Source organism: Mytilus edulis, chromosome 3 (genome assembly GCF_963676685.1).
Source record: "Mytilus edulis chromosome 3, xbMytEdul2.2, whole genome shotgun sequence".
In the NCBI taxonomy this organism is placed as follows: domain Eukaryota; kingdom Metazoa; phylum Mollusca; class Bivalvia; order Mytilida; family Mytilidae; genus Mytilus; species Mytilus edulis.
The window spans coordinates 19,217,118-19,233,959 of NC_092346.1; the positions used below are offsets into that span (position 1 = coordinate 19,217,118).

General features: G+C 31.2%; 1 protein-coding gene across 3 annotated transcripts in view; it reads left to right on the forward strand.

The window, feature by feature from the left end:
- The window catches only part of LOC139515970 (uncharacterized), a 104,137-nt gene extending 97,565 nt beyond the window's left edge, over positions 1–6,572 (forward strand). For 2 of the 3 annotated variants that reach the window (XM_071305761.1, XM_071305764.1), the window contains 6 exons: positions 3,040–3,142; positions 3,830–3,950; positions 4,320–4,489; positions 4,753–5,083; positions 5,617–5,816; positions 6,144–6,572. In XM_071305761.1, the coding sequence (XP_071161862.1) occupies positions 3,040–3,142; positions 3,830–3,950; positions 4,320–4,489; positions 4,753–5,083; positions 5,617–5,816; positions 6,144–6,434 (1,216 nt within the window). In that variant the 3' untranslated portion in view covers positions 6,435–6,572. Of the gene's footprint in view, positions 1–49; positions 386–788; positions 955–2,000; positions 2,186–2,474; positions 2,726–3,039; positions 3,143–3,829; positions 3,951–4,319; positions 4,490–4,752; positions 5,084–5,616; positions 5,817–6,143 lie in introns of all 3 variants that reach the window. The other variant, XM_071305762.1, reaches the window with a different exon arrangement.
- Positions 6,573–16,842: the final 10,270 nt, after the last annotated feature.

Genomic DNA, 16,842 nt, shown 5'->3' on the forward strand with positions numbered 1-16,842 from the left:
ATATTTTTTTGTAAACATTAACCGATATTCATTTACTTTTTATAAATAGGATGTTAAGCTTGATTCCAACGTGAAATTCAACAAGGGATCTGTTCTGTTTGATGGTAAAACTGCATTCCAGTATTCCAAAGATTCAAGGAAGACACTCATCCTTTCCTCACGACTGGAAGATCTTTCATCCGGTACTGACACCAACTACAGCTTTAACCTAGGAATCAAACATCCGTATACTACTGTTGACGTTGAGGTAACTTCACTCCTTGAATCATCAGTTTACAAAAAGATGGCTTCTGTCGATGTTAAATACCAAACAGCAAACAAAATGGCAAAGAACTTTGGAATAATGGGAGAAATCGATAGCTTAAAGAAGAGCATCAAGATGGATGTAAGTTATTAATTTACTGTCATGTTAAGGGATGAATCATAAACAAAAAAGCGTTATTTATAATGCTATATATATAACACCCGAATAATCAATAGTAGCTTGTACTATGTAGAAGCACAAATAGAGAATTACTTTAATTTAGAAAGAGGTCAACAAAAGGGCGGAACTCGAAGAATTATAAATAGAGAAAACATTTTAATGTCCATGAAAGATTACAATCTTAGAGAATAAATATAACAAAATACATTAAATAATAAAAGAAGTAGCTAAAAATTCTGTCAAAACCCTGTGTTTTATTCAGAGAAAAATTTGAAATGTGTACGCAAAAGTAATATTATAGAAAATATATGTTTTATCATAATATATACATGTATTTAAAAAAAACATATATGTTCATTTACAGCTGACCACGCCTATTAAATCAATCAATATCCAAGGAAATGTGCAAACTACAGCTCCATACAAAGTGTCAATTAAGAACTTGTATGATACTGCCAAACCAGTCAGTGCAGATATTGTCTTTGATCCATCAGATGCCAGTATTGATGTCAACATGAACTATGATATTGGTAAGAATCAAAAGCTGACCAAATCATTATTAATATTTAAACTAAATTGTAAATTTTCTATCAACTAATGTTTCAACTAAGTATGTTTTTAGTTACAAAGATTTCTTCTCGTTTTAGGCAAAGTATGTTTTAATAGTAAAGTTTGCAGCTTCTATAGGTTGCACTTTGTAAATACAGCTGTTTCTCAAAACACGCCTCTTTTGGGGAGTAATTGAATATTCATAGAAAATTCATTTTGTTTACATACTGGTTCCCAGTTATGCTCTCTGTGTTCCATATCGTAGAGACAGAACTTGGGAATGTTACCAGTAAATAAACACGTGCATATTGTTTACATTGAAATCTGTGGTAACCTTTCATTCGAGGTAGGGGTAGTTAAGAAAATTAGTGTAAGTTTAAACTCTGAGAAGTTCAGGGCATATAAACGTTGAAAATATGCCGCACAGCCCTATATTTTGACCTTTGAAAAAAATTGTGGTGCATATGAACTTTCAATTCTAGGATAAGATTTTTTTCAAAACTTCATAGTAAAAGTGGTACAGTTTTAGCCGTAAAAGGAGTTCCTATGGGAAATTGCATTGTCAATATTTACAGAAATGCAACCTATAGGCAAAGTACTTTTTCAAAGCAAATGTTGCAACTTTCTCAGACAAAATATGTCTTTGAGTGAAAGTTGCTTCTGCCTCAGGCAAAGTTGCACTTCGATGATATTGCCTGCTATTTTTATGGTTAACTATTTTTGTCTAAACAGAAAAGCCCTCTATGTTTTTATTACACAAACTTGGATAAAGGTTTTTTCGAAGACAGTTATTACAAAGCACGTTGTCTGTTCTATTTATTCGGTCCACTACATTTGCAAATCTCAGACTTTTATACGACGATTAAAGATAATGATCTGTGTACTTAATATAGAAATAGTTCATGATAAAAATATGTAGCATTCAGATTGAGGACAATATGAGAAAGGTATACTTTTTAAATATCGAAGTAACAAAAAAACATTAACGTGTACAGCATTTTAAGATTTTACCTTGATATTGTTTCAGACAATCCACAACACATTCTTCATGTGAATGCTAAAATGTCAGACGAAAGTGGAATCACAGCCGAAGTTTTCAGAGATGTGGACAGTAAGAGAGTTTCCGATACACTCATTAACCTGAAACTGAAGACTTCCAAGATACTCCATACACGTGTACATTGGAACCCAGATCTTTTAAAAACCGTCAAGGTTTGTTGTACATTAAAAGTTATGGGAAAACATTCATCGGTGTTAAACATAAAATTACTTAATTACAAATTAAGCAAAACATTTATCTTTTTTACATCAGTAACTTGTTAAGATGAAAATAATAAGATAAACAAATCAAACAAAATAACAACTTCATTAATATTACAATTATGAATAAAAATTATATTTGAAACAAATTGAATTTAAAAAAAGTCTTTTGGTTTTTGCATTATTTTCTTTTAAATTATATGTCCGTTGTTTAAGCTAATCATAATGTCTTCTTTTGTAGTCTGTTGGTTTGAACAAGATTCATAAATATGGCAATGGCATCAACAAAGCACTTCAAACATCATGGATTGCTGTAGAACAGGAGGTCCAATCAAAACACAGATTGATCATATCTGCTATCAAAGAAGACATGAAACCATACATCAATTTTATGTCAGCTAGAGTTACCGAACTTCAAAAAATGAGACACAATAATGATTACTACTTAAATGATATCGTAGGACATTTCCAAACAACACAAACTGTTATCAGGTAGTTAAAACCGAATCATTATCTTTAAGTTTGTATTGTTAATTTTCACTATTATTGGAATTCAAAATTTTGTTATTTCTTTAAATATAATACAAAATAATGATGTTACTATAACACTAAGTAAAAAATATTCACAGTAATACCGAAAGTTAAATCTTAAACAGTTATGTGTAAAACTTGTAGGAAAGTCTAAAAACTAATAGAAGGAGTGTCAACAAATGGTGAAATATCCAAACGAGCTTAAGAAATTAAACACTTTTAATTTCTATGAAAATGTTTGACTATAATTCTGACAATTTCCTTTATTATTTTAGACATCAGATGAAATCACTTCAGTATGAAATCAACAGTCTAACAAAAGATATGGACTGGACACTATATAATTTGTATCTTGCTGAAATTACTGAATTAGTAAAGGTATATTTATTTCTGTGATTTTGTTTTAGGTTTTCCACTCATATTGTTTTATAGCGTTTCTATTCGTCTATGACTGCTATTCCTTGTCTTAAACATTTTACAACAATAACAACTATGAATTGTCACATTTTACTACAATAACAACTATGAATTGTAACATTTTACATCAATAACAACTATGAATTGTAACATTTTTCTACAATAACAACTATGAATTGTAACATTTCACTACAATAACAACTATGAATTGTAACATTTTACTACAATAACAACTATGAATTGTAACATTTTACTACAATAACAACTATGAAGTGTAACAATTTACCTCAATAACAATTCAAATATGAGTTGTAACAGTTTATTACAATAACAAATCAACAACTTTGAATTGGAATATCTCACTAGAATAACCAAAATTGTAATATTTTACAACAATAACAACTATGAATTGTAACATTTTACTACAATAACAATAATGAATTGTAACATTTCACTACAATAACAACTATAAATTGTAACAGTTTATTTCAATAACAACTAAACAACTTTGAATTGGAATATTTCACTAGAATAACTACGAATTGTAACATTTCACTACAATAGCAACCATGAATTGCATTAACAAACTTTATAATATTTTTTCTTCTTTAAGAAGAATAACACATTAATATTTTATTTACATTACAGTTGATGGAAGACATGTCATTACAGTACTACTCTGAAGTTTTAGATTTTACACAGTCACAGACAACACAGCTGTCAAACACCATTGAAGGAGTATATACCAAATATGGAAAACAAGTAACAGGTATACATCAACATTAATGATTAATGCTAAGGATATAAATATCAGATACTACTCTGTAAATAGGAACGATGAATTAAATTTAATATAAAAGTAACAGGTATACATCAACATTAATGATTAATGCTAAGGATATAAATATCAGATACTACTCTGTAAATAGGAACGATGAATTAAACCTAATATAAAGTACAAAAGTATGTAAAAGGAAAACATTAATACTGAAGTCCAATTTAAAAGCTTTTTATTTGGCTATTTAAATTAGGGACTTTCCATTAAAAAAAATTCTCGGAGTTCGGTATTTTTGTTATTTTACTTTTTTTACGATTTGATGTATTTTCAAGTTTAAACTATTTCTTATCTATCTTTCAGATTCAGTTGCATCTATTTCAAGCAATAAAATTTTGGAATCAGTTCGTTCAAGATTACCAACAATTCCAATGAAACAAATGGCTGACAGATACAACACAGTTATCTACAATGCAAGAGAATCAATCAATACTGGTCTAATAAAGACACTTCCAACCCCAGTATATCATATGGTGAGTTATACATTTGAAATATACTCCCAACCCCCAGTATATAATATTGTGAGTTATACATTGGAAATCCATCTTTAACTTGTAGACATCTTCAAACTATATCATCGAAATGCTCAAAATTTTATCAGCAAAGAAAAATTTAATTAAAATTCAAATGTTGTGGAATTCTATCATTTTTTTTATAAGTTGGTTATCTTATATGGTGTTGAAATATTAATTCGATAAACTAAGTGTTAATTGAATGTTTCTTCTGTTCTTTTCAGGCTTCATCAGCATATAAATACTGGGAGATTGAAGAAAACATCAGATCTGTTTTTATCAAATTCGTCAATTTTATTAAAAAAGACATTGAAGACGAATTCAGTAATATCAAAGACTTAATTACTGATGTTAAGAAAACAAAAGTCACAGTATATGACCCAAAGAAAGGTCACTTTGAAATGGACATTTATCTCCCACTTGAAATGAAATCTTTCACAGAAGTAAAAAGGATAGTCAATCCAATTGAGAATCTCAGATCTTACATTCCACAATCTAATCCACTCCCATCCTTGGGCGATATTTGGTCTCATGCAGTTATTCCATCGTTTGGTGGTGAGTAAAATAAAGAAACGTACTCTTTGAATTTAAACCAAACATTTGTTTATAGTATTTCCAATTCACTAGAGTTCAATGTTCTAAACGACTAACCTTTATGCTTATTTTTTTTGTAATACTATGTACATCATACATAGGTATTTATTTTCAGTGAAAACTTATTTTTCGTGTATATTGCATTCTTTATTCAGATGATCATTTTAGTCAATTTGACGCAGCGATCATTGCAGTTGTATCATATTCAATTCTATTCTATTATAAAGTTCAAATTTATGATAGAAAAACAGTTATGGGAATTTCCTGCTAAAGAGAGGCGAAAGATACCATAGGAACAATTCAATTCATGAGTCGGTAATTAACTGACAACGTCATGACAAAACAAAACCAACACCAGAACAAAACAATAACAACATTTAACTTAAAGCAACAAATAAGAATAAGTTTGCGCACATTATCGTATACTACTAAATAAGTATGTTCCACACCTTCATTTACAAAAATGTATACCAAATTAATTGAACATATTTCAGCTCATGCTTACATCAAGGGAGATCATTTCACCACCTTTGATGGACAAGAATTCGATTTCAATGGACGATGCAGCTATGTCCTTGCACGTGACTTTGGCAAGGACAAGTTCAGTATCATTCTTAATTACATGGGACGACAGAGCAAAAAATTGGTTGTCATGACATCCACACAAAATGTTCAAGTTGCTCCAAATGGAAAGGTAAACATTCTTCGGATCTTATGTTACTAAGTTTATTAAAGTTTAAGAGATGCATTTGATAATCTTCATCTGAGAAAATAAATGAATTTTATAAAACTTTGCCACAGACGATATGTTTTTTTTTCTACATGTATTGAAATCATTGTATTGCATATTCATGATGAGTGCGTTCCGTGTAAAAGTTAGGATTTGATGTTCGATAACAAATATTTATACAAAATTAATTAAACTATTTTCTTTCTTTTTAATATTTTCTGCTTTCTTAAAACACAGCGTATGATTATTCTCTTCGCAATCCTTATTATGTATGTGTTATATTATTTTCAGGTCCGTGTTGATGGAGTAGAGAGCAAGCTTCCATATGCCTCAAACGAGATAAAAATTTCACAAGTAGGAGACAACATTTATGTTGATGGAAATGGTTTTGGTGTTGTCAACAATATCAAATCCGCGTCATATGACATTGAACTCAGCCATTGGTTTCACGGAAGAACAGGTGGTCTGCTTGGTGTCCATGACAATGAGAGATTTGACGACATGATGATGTCTAACAAACAGATCACATCTGATGCCAACGCTCTGGCCACTTCTTGGCAAGTCCAAGAAAAATGCCGTTAACTTTAGATCGTTTACCGAAAGAGATTAAGTTTTGTTTTTGTTGATTATTTGTTAATTGTTAACTTTTGGTTCTTATTTATTTCTTCATTTATTTATTTTTGTGTATAAACATTCGATTATAATAAATTAAGAGCAGCATTTATTTTGTTTGTTTCACTCATAAATGAGCTATTAAGAAAGTAACGTTTACTGCAGCAATTTAAATTAGACTACTTAAAAGGTTGAATAAGGATGACAAAGCGAGAAATGCAACAAAAGCACTATCAAAAACGAACGGTAGTATATCATATGTCTGACATTCTGGTCTTCGTCTAGATATTTTCCAGAAGTTTAATATACAGCTTTAAATGTCTTTTTGTTGTTGTTGTTGTCTATGGTTTGATGGCATATTGACGTATACCCGACATTTCTTTTCACTCATACGTGTCATATAGTATTTAAAACGTATGGATTGTATGCTTTTAACATGCTTTGGTCTAGAATTAACTGATTTTAATAATTCTGTGTACCTTTTGATATTCAGCTAATGACGTTAAAATAAATGAGATGCTTAGGGCTCAAAACTGTTTTACCCCGACGCGTGTTAACTTGACTGTCAAACGACAGAAACCTCATCAGCCCTTGATTTTTTTGTTTGTGATAGATAAACAAAAGTTATGGGGTAACCATTCATGAAACAACATCAGTTCATGCACTACAAATTTACACTAAGCAAAGGAAAGCTCTTTTGTTGCTGTTCTACAGCTCAAAGTCAAAGTGAGGGCTTCAACACGGAGTAGAAAATATCTCATCGAATTGAAAGTATAAAACGCCCCCAAACAACTTGTATCTTGATTTAACATATGAACATGATTGCGATGACCGACCTTTTAGTAAATGCATACTCTTAAATACATTCACAACTTGGCGAAACGATTTACATGTACCACTGTTGGTAGAATTTGTGTATCCGATGACAACACCCTGACAGTAGTTAAGTATGGTTCTTCAATTTTGTGGCAACGAACATGAGTGAAAAGGTGTATTACTCTAACTATCGAAATTTGTATATGGTGTAGTAAAACTAATATTGCTATATAAATGAGAGGCGGAGAGATACCACAAAAGTATTAATATTCAAACTCTTAAGTCAAAGAAAAGCTGATAAAGCCAAGGTGAAAACGGATATTGATCTTTGAATAACGAGACAATTATCCATAAGAGTTCAAATGAAGAGTATAAAAGCAATTATAGGTTACTGTACTATTTCTGATTTTTTTTTTCCTTTTAGTGATTTAAAATAAGCATCGATATCTTAAAATATGTCTAACTTATAATGTGTTGTCTCTTCTTCTTGATTTTCCTTCATGAGCATGATCTTATTCATTTTTATTTTTCAAGTAATTTGATAAACGTCTCTCTAATAAACGCGATTGATAGTTTACAAAATATTTGATAATTAACCAAAAACACAACAGCAACGATACAAACATGTTTTGGGAATGACTGATGACATCATTACGATAAATAATAATGGAAGGTTTGGAAAACATTTGAACTGAGAAAAAAGGGATTTGATAATGAAAGCATCATGTTTAAGTTCTAATCTTTATATTATCCTTACTGTACTTGCATGTCTTTGATTTTCAAATACAAACGGCAACATTCTAAAAGATATAATCTGAACAACCTTGTACAAACTAGTGCTATATATATAATTATAGAATAATTAACACCCATATAATACGATGATAGTGAGCAGAAAACATTGCATTTAATGTCTGCTAACTTTGTTGACGGGGCTTCTTATGTTTTGGGGAAGGAAACCAATGTGACGAATTACTATGCAGCAATATGAATTCGTCCCAATGATAATCGTCCCATGCTGAATATTATTGATTTAACTTATTAACTTGACAATAGTTGTTAGTGAGACCCATTGAATTTTCCATGTAAAGCCCAAAAAAAAAAGAATGCAAAAAGAGATTAGAATGTGTTACAAAACGAAATACAATTTTTTTTCTTTTGTCTGTACGTAAAATTGATTGAAAATATCAAACAGTCAAATTCCATAAACTTGTGGTTTTCAAGATTGATAAACAGTGATTCTTTCAGCATATTTTTTATGAAGTTTTTTTTTAAACATATGAATTTGTTATCTTATTATAATAAGATTGCCAGGGTATTCTTTTTGTTCAAAATTTGTAGCTATTTATATACTTTCAAGCTATAAAGTTTACCCTTACGATTCAAATTTACACTAAAATGCGTTTCTATTACGAGTTTTTGTTACACGTTACGGATATTCATATTGAGCATACGATAAAGTCTCAATAAAAGAAGGGCAAAAGATACCAGAGAAACATTCAAGCATATAAATCGAAAACAACTGTATGTAATATATGTTTACTGTACTACTAGTGTTGTCAACTGTTTTTAAGTGTATCTCTTCTTCGAAAATAGAAAATATTCTGTTGAAAGTGTTCCGGTTTTGCCAATGTTTTACAACGAGTTATAATTACAGCATAGTAAGACTGTGTAAGTTTTATCAATTGACTATTTTTCTTAAGCGAGCTAAATTGAAAATGACAGTTTATAGTCTACATATAAATGAGATCTCAACCCTCCCCTTATACATCTACCTAAAGTAGAATAAAGAAACACATAGCAATACGCACATTAAAACTAAGTTTAATAGTAGGCCGAGTCCGATGTCAGAATAGGTAACAAAAGAAACTAAGCAAAATGGCAATTGTACATAACTGAAAAAAGGACTTAAATATACTAGCAGTTACTGAAAAGAGAGGTCAATACCTCAATTTTAAACAGATTGAAATATGATATCTTCGTCATATGAAAACCAAGTACAAATCCTCCCCATTAGGCAATCCTTAATGACCTGACAACAGTATTATAACTATATCCTTTCCGAATAAGTCTGTTTAAAGTTTTGGTTAGCTTTCGGGGTAGATGCCGACATTTTAGTGCTTCGTAAAGAATATTACCATAAAATAATTGAATGGGAAATACCTGAACGTATGAAGTATTTCGTTCAGTGACTGTGAACTCTCTTCGACTGGTACTATTTATGCTTAATATGAGAAAGTTGTTAGTTGTGTGTGTCGGTTTGCTGTTGATCTGATGAGCCAGGCGTATATTACAAAAGCGTTTTGTTCTTCTTTTTTTTTGTTACACCACTTACTGTCCAAAGTAAAGGCGAGGACCGGTTAGGCTCCAAAGGTTGATTCATCTTACTCTAGATCCGTTGCATTTGTACAAATTGATATTTCAAAACCGATATTTTAGACTGGTGAATTGTGATTTATTTATACGTTGTAAAATCTTTGCTTATTTTTTAAGGTGGTCAATGGTTGTTAACTTGTAAGTTATTTGGTCTCTCGTGGGATCATACGCTATCTTTTATTATTATTATAAACTTGCTTTCAATAACTCCGAGTAGTACTCTTTTTTAAGTACTTGTAGTTGTTTTTGTTCATGTCGATCTGAATAGTCTAACAGATTTGCTCTACATCACCATACCTGTTTTAACGGATAGAAAAATGCTCTCAAAATTTGGTTACTCCTATGAAGTCAGAAGCTTGCCATTCATTGTTTTTTGTTGTTGTTGTAAATTGCTGTCTACAATATGATTTTTGTTTTCACATTTTGTCATGCCGGGACCTTTTATTGTTTACTACACGATGCTGTTTCAGTTTTGCTTGTTGTTGAGGTCACATACATGGAATGAGTTGTCTCTATTGAAGGTGTGGGTCGTCCCTTTGTATAGCCTATCCGGTTTTTGTTCGGATCGAAGTGTCTCGTATCTAAGTGTGGCTGGTTTGTGTTATAGTGTTGACAAAGAGTACTAGCAGGTCATTTCATAGTTGCAAATGCAAAATACGTATTGTTTTCTAAAATAGCCTTTTTTCATGAAAAATGATAACTGTATAGTCATTTAATGCGCACGTAATAAATAATAAATAAGCGTTATTTAGAGTCGGCATGGTATATAAAACATAGACAAACATAAGCTCTAATGAGCTTTTAACCGACATATGAGACATTATTTAACAGTACAACATTTATAACAATACAATACATAAGATAGTACACATGCAATACATGGTTAAAAGGAAGTAAATATAGATCGCTGGCGCCACCTAGATTTTACATCCAAGATAATAGGTAGAAGTAAATTTATTTTCTGCTGCCTTGGTAATTAGAAATTAAAATTGAAATAGTGAGAAATGAGTGTTGGCCATTGGTGTAGAAATAGCGAGAAATTTAGAGAAAACTCTCTAAGACTAGCAAGATTTTCTATGCCAAATTAAGCAAGGGGTGTTCTTCATTCATACTATTTCGAAAATTCCGGAACCGTTGAGTACCCTTAAAAATGCCATTTTTCTATCAAAAAAGCTGCGGCACCATATGTGTTTGACCATTGCAATTACACCCAAAGGTGTTGATAAATCAGAATTCGAAATTTTTTTTAATGGATCTTTGATAGTGAAAAGGCAGGACCAAATAAGGCTACCATTGTCGCCTATGTAAATAATTACTTCCTTGTAACCACATAAGATAGTACACATGCAATAAATATCACAGCACAAAAATGAAGAACTAAAAGCAGAATATAAGCATAAGCTAGGTATTAAGGCTAAAAGCATATAAGTGTAAACTAGGCATAAAAGCTGGTAAAAATGCATATATAGCATAAAAATTGAAAAAAAAATGGGATATGATCTAGATGGTAAATAAAGGAGTAGGTCCGGTAAGGGCCGATTTTGGCCTCAAATTTCAGGTTCCTCTAACAAAAGTTTTTGGATACTTTTTAAACACTTAAGTGTCTATTTCAATTGATTCGATTATTTTTTCTGAAAGATTTTAACTGATTCAGTCATTAAAAACGCTCTGATTCAAGCTTAAATATGAAAAATCTATCAAATATGCCAAAAAACGTCACTTTTAGATGGTTTTCGTCAAAAATGAAAGTGGCCGCATCCGTGTTCATCCTCAACCTTTATATGTGTTTTGTATTATCATCAAATGCAACTTACATTTCAATATTATGAATGAACACGAATGCGGCCACTTTCATTTTAGACGAAAACCGTCTAAAAATTAACCAAAATGCTTAAATTTTGAAGATTTCAGTAATTTAGCATGACTTAATGATGCTAGTACGCGATATGTGTGCATTGTATTGTCAAAAATAGCTCATATTTATGTAGCAGAAGCATTTTACTTTCCAAAATATAGCTTAAAGATTACATTTTCACAATTTTGTAAAACTGCTATATTTTGGGGCCAAAAAGGGGTCTTACTGAACCTACTCCTTTGCATAATATATAAACTAAAATTCTGCACAAACTATGCACTTACAGTCATTTCCATTCCATGACTTTAAAATATTTTTGAACTGACTAAAATTAGCATTTTTTGTAAAATCATCAGGTAGATCATTCCATAAAACAGCAGCTGTGTATTTAAAAGAGTTCTTACCATAGGTTGTTGTTCAGACCCTAGGTATATCTACAATATTAGAATATCTAAAATTATATTTACAGTCTTTCAATACAACTAAATCATGTAAGCATGGTGGCACGGGGGGGGGGTAACTTCCTATTATTGGGTATACGGGGATGTGCCAAAAAAATGGGTCATAATTTTGCGAGATTTTATATAAAAATGACCCTCCTTTTTAATGACATCCTATATTAAAATGCATTTATGTTTGATAACTGTATATTGGTTTGGGGTATGATCTACATATCATATATAAATATGCTATTGAGAATGTCAATTCATATATAAAAACTCAAGGGTAGCTGGTATATTAATGAATTATGAGTGATGATGAGTTAGTGCTTATATAAGCATGGGTCATATTTTAAATATTGTATATGAGTATAGGTCATTCTTTCTTATATATTTATATAACTATAGGTACTAAATTTCAGTGAATGTTATATTAAAATGGGTATGTTTTTTGAGGCAACAATGGCACACTCCTACCAAAAAAATATCGAAGTTACCCCCCCCCCCCCCCCCATGGGTGCATGGTGGTGACAATTTATATAAAATTTAAAAACACTCAATAGCCATGTTACGCATACGTCTTATTTTCAGTGATGGAACCTTTGCTCGTAAAAGTAGTTCATCATAAGAACTAACATAGTCTTCATATATAAATCGTAAAACCCTTTCCTGACATTTTTTCCAATTTGGTGGTGTTATTTTTGTTGCAAAAATGCCATGCCAAAGGACAAAAATTTAAATTAGATAAAATAAATGTGTGGAAAATTGTCAGTTTATTCAATTTAGTAAGGTAGCAGCCAATGCGCTTTAGAACATTCAGTTGTTGGGATGCTTTACGACAAATATTTTTAATGTGGTGATTAAAATTAAGTTGATAGTCAATATCAATACACAAAAGTTTAACAATCTCATCACAGGATATTTTTGCTGACTGTATGTTAAAAACAGGCTTTTTTGCAAATGTTTTATTTCCATCTGCAATGGCTTGGAATTTGTCAGGATTTGCCTGCATACAATTAAATCTGAACCAGTCAATTAAAACAGTACTTTCTCTTTCGAGTGTACATAATAAATTATCAAAATCATTGTCAGCATAAGACAGAGTATTGTCATCGGCATAATTATACAAGGTACCATGTTCAATAAAATAAAATATGTCGTTTATAAAAAATATTATATAATAGGGGCCCCAGGATTGATCCTTGGGGTACCCCTTTCTGGATGTCAGCCCAACTGCTGAGTACTCCCTGAAGTTTGATTTGTTGCCTACGATCTGTAAGATAATTTTGAAGTAATTTCACTGATTTAGAAGAAAGACCGTAGGCAGATAATTTACTTAAAAGAATATCATGAGGTAAACAGTCAAAAGCTTTCGAAAGATCCATAAGAATAGCTGCCACATACATATTATTATCCAAAGCTGTTTTCCAATCTTCAAGGAGTCTCAGCAAAGTTGTCTGACATCCATGACCTTTTCTAAATGCACATAAAAAAGCATGAAATATATTCTCAAAAAATTCAGTTAACTGGTCAGACATAACCATTTCATAGACTTTTGAAATTGTTGGTAAAATGCTGACAGGTCGATAGTTCTTTTTATCCAGTGGATCATTCTTTTTATGTAATGGTACAACCTGAGCTTCTTTGAGTCTGTTGGGAAACTCATTGGATTCTATGGTGTTATTTATTAATGTTGTTATGTATTTGTTGAGTACTGGTGCACCAGCTCGTAGTAGTTTAGATGATATTTGATCTACGCCAGTAGCTTTTTTTATATTGATCTTTTTCACAAGTTTGTTTACTGTGTCAACATGTATAGGTTTAAAATCAAAAGGTATATCATTTTTAAAATACTAGGATGCTTTTTTTCTTCAAAAATAGTACCTTTGCCCATGTCATTGGCAACATTAACAAAAAAAGTATTAAAGTTGTCACAGACATCTTAAGTGTCGTTTAAAATTTTATTATCATCCACAAGTACAATTTTTTGTTGGCTACAGGTAGATTTTTTTAGATAAAAATGGTTTGACTGTGCTATAAAAGTGTTTTGATTTTTGTCCTCCAGCACATATTTCTTGAAAATAAATGTTCACTGATTTTCTTTTTAATTTTGTGACCATATTTCTTTGTCTTCTATATGCTTCCCAAATTTTGTTTGTTTTGTATTTTTCAAATTTTGTTCTCAGCATTTGTTTGTGAGAAATAGCTTTTCTTAGTTCTCTGTTCATATATGGTACTGAGTTTTTTTCGAGGGTATCTGTATTTCATTGGTGCATGACAATTTATCACATCAGAGACTTTTGTTTCAAAATCATAATATACCAAATTTATATCATCTATACATTCATCTGAATCATGTAAAAAAATTATATTATCAAGATCATTAATATAATTATCAACATTAAAAGATTTAAAACTTCTGTATTGTGTCTTACTGTTTACACAATTAGGTGTATGACCTTTTATAAAAGTAGATATCATATGATGACAATCACTAACACCAGTGTTAAAATTCAGTGTTTTGAAACAAAGAGTTGTTCTGTTTGTAAGAATAACATCTACAAGTGATGGTTCATACCCTTTCATATAGCATGTAGGTTTTTTCACTATATTTCACAGATCAAAAATGTCACATATATATCCTCCAATATTTGTGATTTGCTTTTAACCATAAAATCATAGTTAAGATCACCAATAACCATATAATTTTCTCTAAATTTCGGAACCTTTATCTAATAGTATATTTATGGAGTCATAAAAAATATTATTCGCCATTGATGGTGGACGATAAATAGCATAAATCAACCATTTAGTTTTATCAAGAGTAATCTCATATACAATGTTTTCAAGAGTCTTACATTCAATGTCAAGTCTTCTTCTGGCTGGTATGTCAGCTCGCATGAAAGTAGCTATACCTCCTCCATGGTCAGTACGGTCTCTTCGCTGTAGTTTATACCCATCGACTTCAAATAAGGAGTCTTTAAAAGAAGAGTCTAATTTGGTCTCAGAAATAATCAGACAGTCAACAACTTTATCAAGTAGAATTGGTTTAAGTTCGTCAAACTTGTACCGCATACTGTTAATGTTTAGATGGCATATATGAAAGTTGTTTATATGCATTTTCCTAGCTTCTCTAAGTTCAGTGAAGATGTCAGACCCTGAACTTTCTGAAGATGACGATGAGTTGCTAGTGTTCATACATGTAGAGTTTTGTAAGGAAATATCAAAAAATGAATTGGTAAACTTAAATGAATTACAGTCATTGCATAACCACGGTTCTTCAGAGTTACATAGATCATTGTAACTGGTAGGTGAAATATTGGCACATTTAATGTGCCATCAGTAGTTGCAAACCTCACATAATGCTGCACGGTGGTTTTTCGCAACTGCTTTATAGCAGTGACCACATGGATGTTTAGCTGGTCCTGGGTTGAGTGAAATATCACCACTTATAACGAGAAGGATCAGAAGTCTGTGATGTCGTTGTTTAAACTCACAAATAGGTCCCTCTTAATATGAAACAAATGATATTATTGTTTCTCTCTTGATACATGTAAAAGGAGCATAACAAAGTATACTACAAGAAATTAAGCCAGCGTTTTACTTGACAAGCAACAAACCTGTCTATTTCGACCGTCCCGCGAATTTCTCATGCTGAGTAGATTTAAATGAATTGTTATATGTAAAAAAACAAACAAAAAGCAAATGTATATGCACGTTCACCGCCTTCACAAAAGATTAAAAGCTTAATATTTCAGATGACCTAGATACTTTATACGTTGAATATATATGCCTTATGATATAAGGTTTCCGTCTGTCTTTAGCGACTACTTGACAGATTTTTCGTAATGTTAATTTCTCCTTTGTAATGAGTATAAGGATGCCTATATTAGGGATGTGCGTACCTTGCAAACACATTTCACTTGACCTCGCCCTTATTTCATGGGTCAGTGACCGAGTGTAAGTATACGTGGTCAATTCAATTTTTCGTTTACTATAAGTGATAGGTCACTACAATTCTTAAAAATTCCTAAATTATCCGTTTATAAATTTTGGTGAAATTATTAGAAACTAAGGTTTCAACTCCTTCAGGCAAAGTTGACTTTAGATGAATTTGGCTATTTATTTTAGGTTTTTTTTGTCATAAAACTCTTCAACAGGTTCGGCACTTATACATCTTCTGATTTCAAATGTTTGTCTTCGAGCGTTCCTAATGAAGGTAAATCCAGAAAAACCCTCGGACGCATGAAATTTTTTAACGTGTTGTTTTCTATTTTCTACTATATTTGGCGTATTGAATATCTGTAGGGTGTTTATGTCTAAGTGGCTGGTGTAATCTAACCTTCACCTAAGTTTCATGGTTCTGTGGTTACAAATTAGTTTTTGTGTTTTGGTCTGTTTTTCAAGTACTGTAATCAATGTGTCAACTATATTTGGTGTATGGAAAAATTGTATGATATATATGTCAGTCTTGCATATGTCATTTGACATTGACCTCATATTCACGTTCATTACTCAATGTCAAGGTTTTTTGTGTTTTGGACTGTTTTCCTTGATATATATGCAATAGGTTAACTATATTTGGTGTGCGTAATGATCTTAAATGTCTGTCTGGCAGGGTTCATTTACCTTGACCACTTTTTTGGATCATGTTAAGTGTATGTGATACTTGTAGTAAAACTTAAAATTGAATACTTTCAACTTAAAAGCAATGTTTTGTAAAGCAGGCGAGACATTTCACAATGTGCACTCTTGTATATCATTTTGATATACAAATAGGAAGATATGGTACAATTGCCAACGTGAAAACTCTCCACCTGTGTGATATGCATTTGTAATAAGATTATGGGATTAGCTTTAGTAAGACTAGTCAATTCAGTTCAGTACTTTT